We start from the raw sequence: 7,173 nt of genomic DNA, 5'->3' as shown, positions 1-7,173 counted from the left end.
CAGGACTCTCTGGCTCGGCCCCACCAGGACCGCTCTTTCTCTCTGGCTCGGCCCCACCAGGACCGCTCTTTCTCTCTGGCTCGGCCCCACCAGGACCGCTCTTTCTCTCTGGCTCGGCCCCACCAGGACCGCTCTATTCCTCTCTTTTTCTGGCTTATCCTATTCTGGCCGCTTTCTCTCTCTCTGCGGCTCACCTCCCCCAACCATGGGCTGCTCTTTGTGGTTTGCCCCACCATAGCTCGCCCCCTGGCCGCTCTTTTTGTTGCCGTTCCTCTAATCCCTTTCCCGTCTTATTCTGCAGCTTTGGGAAGATAAGGAAGGCAAGAAGAAGATGAACAAGAATAACGCCAAAGCCCTGAGCACGCTGCGCCAGAAACTTCGCAAGTACAACCGCGATTTTGAGGCCCCAATTGCTGCCTACAAGCAGGTGAGATGACTGCTGTGACGGAGCAGGAGACCGCCGTGCGTCCGCTATACAGCATGGCGTGTGCACAATGGTTCCCGGATGCCGCTGGCGTGAATCTTTATCTATTACCTTCTCCCAGAATCCCGAGGAATCGGCTGATGAAGACCAAGACAAAGATGAGGATGAAGATGACTCGGATGGTGAGCGCGCCGGCCGCCATGTTTGTCCTGGCAGTTTTAATAGTTACTTTGACTGTTAATAACACGTTTCCTCCTCTCCAGCCTCGTCCTCCAGCGATGACGAGAAAGATGGAGGCATCAGCGCCAGCAAGTTCCTGAAGAAGGTGGACGCCGCCCCACCTGACTCCCGCAAGTTCCCGAAGAAAGCCGAGGTGAGGGGCGTTCTGGGTAATCCAGAAAGTCTGATCTCTGGTCCCGGATTAACGGAATTGTCTTACATATTTGTAATGTCTGCTGCAGGACGCAGAGGATGATGAGGAATCTTCTGATGATGAAATCTGGGAGTCCGACTCTGAGGACTCCGACTCTGAATCCGACGACGAAGAAGGCAAATACACCACCCTGGCCGCCAGATTCCTCAAGAAGTGAGTGGACGGGGACTCCTTCACACATGGCTGGGGAGCGCTGCTTTACCATAGTTTTCTCCAGGGCAGATTTACCTACTAGTCCACGACTCTGCAACCTCAAGCTTTTGTGAAACTACAACTCCCAGCATGCACACTTGCTTGGGAGTTGTACTTTCACCCTTGCACTAGTCTTTGAGGGTCTGGCCTGGTGGCTGCTGAGGCTCTGACACTGCTGCGTTGCAGGACGGGACCTCCAGGAGAACGTCAGACCACCGAGAAGAAGAAGGAGGAGAAGGCCAAGAAGAAGCATGATCGGAAAGTCAAGAGCAAAGCCGAGGAGGAAGCTGAAATGGATGACAACGAGGGCGGGGGAGAGTGGGAGAAGGTCAAAGGGGGCGCCCCAATGGTTAAGGTGAGATTGTAGGGATTGTATGGGGGGGATCTGAGGGGGGGGGTTCCGTCCTCTTTCCTCACCCCAACTCTTTGACCCCCCCCCCCACAGGAGAAGCCCAAGATGTTTGCTAAAGGTACAGAGATCACCCCCCCAATTGTGGTCAAGAAGCTGAACGAGATTCTTCAGGCCAGAGGCAAGAAGGGCACAGACAGGTAACTGGGCTGGGGGTGATGGTGGGGGGTCCTCATTCTCAGGGGTCTCCCTCTTACCACGGTGTTTGCCACTTTGCAGAGCGGCGCAGATTGAGCTCCTTCATCTGCTCGTCGGAATCGCTGAAGAGAATAATTTGGGGCAGGGTATCGCCGTTAAGATCAAGTTCAACATTGTGGCCTCGCTGTATGACTACAACCCCAATCTGGCAGCATACATGAAGGTAGTGTGCCTCGTACCGCGTGCAGCCCAGTGTGAATGTCGGGCCCACGTGCAAAATCCTGATCACATGACCTGTTAATCCCGCAGGCCGACATGTGGAAGAAGTGCCTGGAATGCATTAACGACCTGCTGGACATCCTCTTCTCCAACCCCAACATGTTCATCGGGGAGAACATCGCTGAAGACTCCGAGAACCTCATCATCTCCGACCAGGTGAGCCGATGGTCTCCAGGGGTTGCCAGACGACTACAATTCCCAGCATGCCCTGACAGCCAGCTTTTATAGATCTGCGGGCTGTCATGATGTGCAGGACCAGATTGTAGCTATGTGGAGGATGTCCAGACTCCGTGACACCCACCGGCGGGCAAGAATTGGGCCTGAAGGGTGATGATGCAATTACTTCTCTGTCTCCTCCAGCCTATGCGTGTCCGCGGCTGCATCCTCACCCTGATCGAGAGAATGGATGAAGAGTTCACCAAAATCATGCAGAACACAGACCCGCACTCGCAAGGTACGAGGGGCCACATCCCAGAGGGGGGTGGAAGGGGATCTGTCGCCGGTGTCAGGGGGGCGGAGGAGGCCGCTTGGTGTCAGGAGATGATTCTGGAGATGTCGTCACTTTTTTTATTTTGCAGAATATGTGGACAATCTGAAGGACGAGGCTCGTGTCTGCGAGGTGATCGAGCGGGTGCAAAAATACATGCAGGAGAAGGGCAGCACGGATGAGATCTGCCGCGTCTACCTCCGCAGGATCATGCACACCTACTACAAGTTTGACTACAAGGCCCATCAGAGGCAGCTCAGCACCGGCCAGGAGTCTAAGGTGACGTCTCCCTGACTGACAGCAGGGGGCGCTGCTCACTGTCTTGGCCTCTTTACTTACGGTTTCATCTTCTCTGTGCAGTCTGAACAGGACCAGGCAGAGAACGAGGCGGAGGACAGCGCCGTCCTCATGGACAGACTCTGCAAGTACATCTATGCCAAGGACAGGACGGACCGTATCCGCACCTGCGCCATTCTGTGCCACATTTACCACCACGCCCTGCACAACCGCTGGTTCCAGGCCCGAGATCTCATGCTTATGTCTCACCTGCAAGACAATATCCAGCACGCCGACCCCCCTGTGCAGGTGAGAGGGGGCGCTCCAGTAACCGCAGTGGGCCCTGACACCAGGGATGCCCCTTTGTCCCACTGGACTTTCCTGTGCCCGGACCCCCTATAAACTCGCTCTTGTATTTGCCCCCAGATCCTGTATAACCGCACCATGGTCCAGCTGGGCATCTGCGCCTTCCGGCAGGGAATGATCCGCGACGCGCACAACGCCCTCCTGGACATCCAGTCCAGTGGCAGAGCCAAGGAGCTGCTGGGTCAGGGTCTGCTGATGAGGACCATGCAGGAGCGGAACCAGGAGCAGGAGAAGATCGAGAAGCGGCGACAGATCCCCTTCCACATGCACATCAACCTGGAGCTGCTGGAGTGCGTCTACCTGGTGTCCGCCATGCTGCTGGAGATCCCCTACATGGCCGCGCACGAGTTTGATGCCCGCAGGAGGATGATCAGCAAGCAGTTCCACCACCAGCTGCGTGTGGGCGAGCGGCAGCCCCTGCTGGGTGAGTCTTGTGGGGGTCCGCCACCTCCGTAAGATATGTGTGTGCGCTCAGGTCTGACTGTCCATTCTCTGCCCCCAGGACCCCCAGAAAGTATGAGGGAGCACGTGGTGGCCGCGTCCAAGGCCATGAAGATGGGAGACTGGAAAACCTGCAGGAACTTCATCATCAACGAGAAGATGAATGGGAAGGTGTGGGACCTGTTCCCAGAGGCGGACCGTGTGCGCAACATGCTGATCAGGTGAGGACGGGGTCCTGGTGGTCGAAGGGCCCCCATTATACTGGTTAGACTGGGATTTGATGATTTCCCCTCTTCTCTGCAGGAAGATCCAAGAAGAATCTCTGAGGACGTATCTGTTCACATACAGCAGCGTGTACGACGCCATCCGGTGAGACCCCAACCTAAGCTTGTATGACTACAACTCCCAGCATGCTCTGACAGTCAGGGCATGCTGGGAGCTGTAGTTGTGTGATAGCGGTATGTCCACAGGTTGTACAGATCACTGCTTCGAGGAGTTTACTAGTTATATATATATATATATATATATATATATATATATGTATTGTTTCTTTCCCACTATTTTCAAAATCTGTGCTTGCTGCCAGTGAATGGAAAGATTCTTGTTTACCTCCAGCGGCTGAAAACCCATCCTGACCTAATTCTCCTCGCAGCTGAGGGCTTGTTACAGATCTCTCTTGTCTGGAAGGTTTGTTACAATGTATCAGTGCAGGTGAAATGGATCTCTTTCTTTGTGTATAGACTGGATTCATTGTCACGCGCCTCAGCTCTAAGGCATAATAGGTGTATACTGGAAGGTGTCAATTCACTGACAGCAAGCAGTTGAGGAATTGAAATGCAGTAGAAAGTTTCATAATGCTTCATTTGAGGCCTGGAGGGGCCGGTATACGACTGCATTACCGGGCTGACCGCCGCTCTCCCCTCAGGATGGGCATCCTGTCCGACATGTTCCAGCTGGAGATCCCCGCCGTGCACGGCATCATCAGCAAGATGATCATTAACGAGGAGCTCATGGTGAGTGCTTTCCCCCCCCCCCCCCCCCATGTCTGTCAAGGCATGTGACCGCCCGCACCCCAATCCAAACCTACCGCCTCGCCCCCTAACATGAGCTATGCAGGTTCTGGCTGGCCTGCTGAATATGATCTAAAATCTCCCAGCATCCCCTGCTTCTTCAGTGCCTGCGCGGTGCTTTCATTCTGGGACGTGTCAGACTCTTTATCGTCATCACTTACAGGGAAACGACCACCCTCCCTGCATTATATAAGACGTGAGGGGGATGTCCACCTGCTTGCTGACTGTTTCCAGCACAGTTGGCCGTCTTATAGAAAACCTGTACCGACCCTTTGCCAGCCCTGACGATTCCTTCTGCCTCTCTCCTCCTTTAGGCTTCCTTGGATCAGCCCACCCAGACAGTGGTGATGCACGGGACGGAGCCCAGTTCCCTCCAGAACACGGCTCTGCAGCTGGCGGAGAAACTGGGCAACCTGGTGGAGAACAACGAGCGGATATTTGACCACAAGCAGGGCAGCTATGGTGGATACTTCAACCGCGGTGAGGAAAGCTCTATGTGCTGTAGGCTCCTGCCCGTCATCCCTTACCCTCATCCTGCCCGGAGCGCTCCACCTGCTGCAGTACTACTACCTCCAGCATGTCTGGCTATACTGGAAGTAGTAGTGCAGCAGGGGGAGGGTGACTGGTATAAGGGCCTCTCACCTTCTACATCCATCCTGCTCCTCTCCTTCTATCATCCTGCGAGCGGGTCACTGCCGGAGACGTAAGGGAAGCATTAATGCAGCGCGCACCCCACTTCCTGTATTGGAACCACTGACTCCCTGCACTGCAGTGGTCTCTGATGCAGACCTACAATTCTCAGCTGCCGGCTGTTGGGGAATGTTGGGAGTTTTAGTGGAATTCTGGACAATCCTATTCCATGCTTGGGTTGTAATTGGGGGGCCCTGATAACTCCTGTTTCTCACACCCAACAATCCCCGGGTCCCTGCAGTAAGTGACCCTCCACCCTGGACACCCTTCAGCCAGTCGGAATTATACAGAGTGATCACATGACCCCTTGAGGTACCCCAATGTCTAGCGATGAGGGCGTGAAGGTCCGGTTGTGTTGGATTTTCCTGCCCCTTTGTTTCCTTAGGAGATAAGCGGCGCCGCACACTCAGATGTCTCTTATCTGTTCCCCTGGCTGCAGCTGAGCATACAGAGGAGACATCTGTGAGAAACCTCACTTTTAGGCACAGGTCAATAGGGGAAGGTAAAGCTACACGAGACTTCCTGACCTCCGCAGTACATTTACACGGAAGTCCGGTCTTTAAACATGGCGCACATAAGTGGGTGGGCGCCATAACTGCCGAGTTACTATAAAACAGCAGAGGCCTGGGGGTAATGTCTGCGATCAGCGGTAATGCCGATCGTGAACATTAAACTTCTCTGAGAGCGCTAAAACCCGGAGCCACGTCCTTCCCGGCCCAGGCTATCTTTCCCAGGCTATATTAGTAATTGGCCTAAGCCTGTACTAAGCTTTCAGGCCTATTACTAGTATATTCCAATGCAGGCCTTTAGGTGGCAGCACTGCATTGGTATATCATGGCTTCAGTATTCTATAACCCCATTTCCCCCCATTCCTCTGTTTTCCGTATGGAATAAATTATTATTAAAATAAATAGTTTATACCATACAGAGGAATGGGGGGGGGGGGGGGGAATTAAAATTGCAGATTAGCAGTTTTGTCACCCCCCACCCTAAAAAAAAAAAAAAAAAATTGGATAAAGAGTGATCAAAAAGTCTTTCACGCTCCGAAATGGTATCAATAAAAACGACAGATCGCCCCCACAGCGCCGTAAAACATAAGTGTAAAAGGTTGCCGTGGAATTTGGGGATCAAAAGAAAAAAAAAAAAATTCTTTTTTCAGTATTAAAACAAAAAAAAAAACTCTATAAATATGGTATCGCCGTAATCGTACTGACCTGGAGAATCAAGGTATCGGGTTATTTTCACCGCCTAGGGAAAAACGTAAAAACAAAACCCATAAAACTGTGGCGGAATTGAAAGTACAACTTGCCCTGCAAAAAACAAGCCCTCCTACGGCTGTGTGAACGGAAAAATAAAAAAGTTATGGCTCCAGTTAGACAGGGAGGGGAAAAGAAAACGCTCAAACAGAAAATCGCTGGGTCCTAAAGGAGCCGTCTGTGCACGACTATCGCTCCCGCCCTCCCCCATACACATACAGGTTAGGCATGTGTTTTCTAGGGGCAGGAAGGAATAGCCCCCTCTAGTGGTGGAGGTCCCTGAATATTTTTTATTTTTTCTAATTCTCCAGACCAAAAAGACTCGTACCAGAGGAAGGAGGGCGGCTACATGCGGCGGGGGTACCGGCGGGACCAGCAGAATCAGAGCAACTACTGATCCGTCCGCCATCATCCCTTCTTCACCAGATTCTCCGCTGTTATTTTTATTTTATTTTTTTGCCATCATGTCTATTAATAAAGGTATTGGAGTGAAGGCGTCTCCGTTTCCTCATCTGTTCACTAGCACCAGTAACAGGAACCTGAGCGATCTCCTTAAAGGGACAGTACAGACCCCCCCCCCCCCCCCCCCCCAGTACTAAATAATGCAATACTTCCCCTTAAAGGGGTTGTCTCATCTTGGACATAGGTGGGACCCACACCTATCTGACGCCGGTGCCATATCCTAGTGATACGCCGGAAATGTCTAAGATAA

At 52.7% G+C, this 7,173-nt stretch overlaps 1 protein-coding gene across 1 annotated transcript in view; it reads left to right on the top strand.

Annotated features, from left to right (window-relative positions):
• The window catches only part of LOC122945543 (eukaryotic translation initiation factor 3 subunit C-like), a 22,157-nt gene extending 15,203 nt beyond the window's left edge, over positions 1-6,954 (top strand). Inside the window, exons 2-18 of the mRNA XM_044304607.1 lie at positions 302-427; positions 546-606; positions 688-797; positions 886-1,010; positions 1,236-1,404; positions 1,495-1,598; positions 1,678-1,819; positions 1,906-2,031; positions 2,236-2,329; positions 2,454-2,641; positions 2,723-2,947; positions 3,065-3,428; positions 3,507-3,666; positions 3,749-3,814; positions 4,371-4,458; positions 4,830-4,995; positions 6,773-6,954. Coding sequence (XP_044160542.1) covers positions 302-427; positions 546-606; positions 688-797; positions 886-1,010; positions 1,236-1,404; positions 1,495-1,598; positions 1,678-1,819; positions 1,906-2,031; positions 2,236-2,329; positions 2,454-2,641; positions 2,723-2,947; positions 3,065-3,428; positions 3,507-3,666; positions 3,749-3,814; positions 4,371-4,458; positions 4,830-4,995; positions 6,773-6,858 — 2,400 coding nt within the window. The 3' untranslated portion in view covers positions 6,859-6,954. The remainder of the gene's footprint in view (positions 1-301; positions 428-545; positions 607-687; positions 798-885; positions 1,011-1,235; positions 1,405-1,494; positions 1,599-1,677; positions 1,820-1,905; positions 2,032-2,235; positions 2,330-2,453; positions 2,642-2,722; positions 2,948-3,064; positions 3,429-3,506; positions 3,667-3,748; positions 3,815-4,370; positions 4,459-4,829; positions 4,996-6,772) is intronic.
• The last annotated feature ends 219 nt before the right edge of the window (positions 6,955-7,173 follow it).

Source organism: Bufo gargarizans, chromosome 8 (assembly GCF_014858855.1).
Source record: "Bufo gargarizans isolate SCDJY-AF-19 chromosome 8, ASM1485885v1, whole genome shotgun sequence".
NCBI classification, from domain to species: Eukaryota; Metazoa; Chordata; class Amphibia; order Anura; family Bufonidae; genus Bufo; species Bufo gargarizans.
Note: the sequence above shows the minus strand (reverse complement) of the source record. Positions and strands in the feature narration are given on the sequence as shown.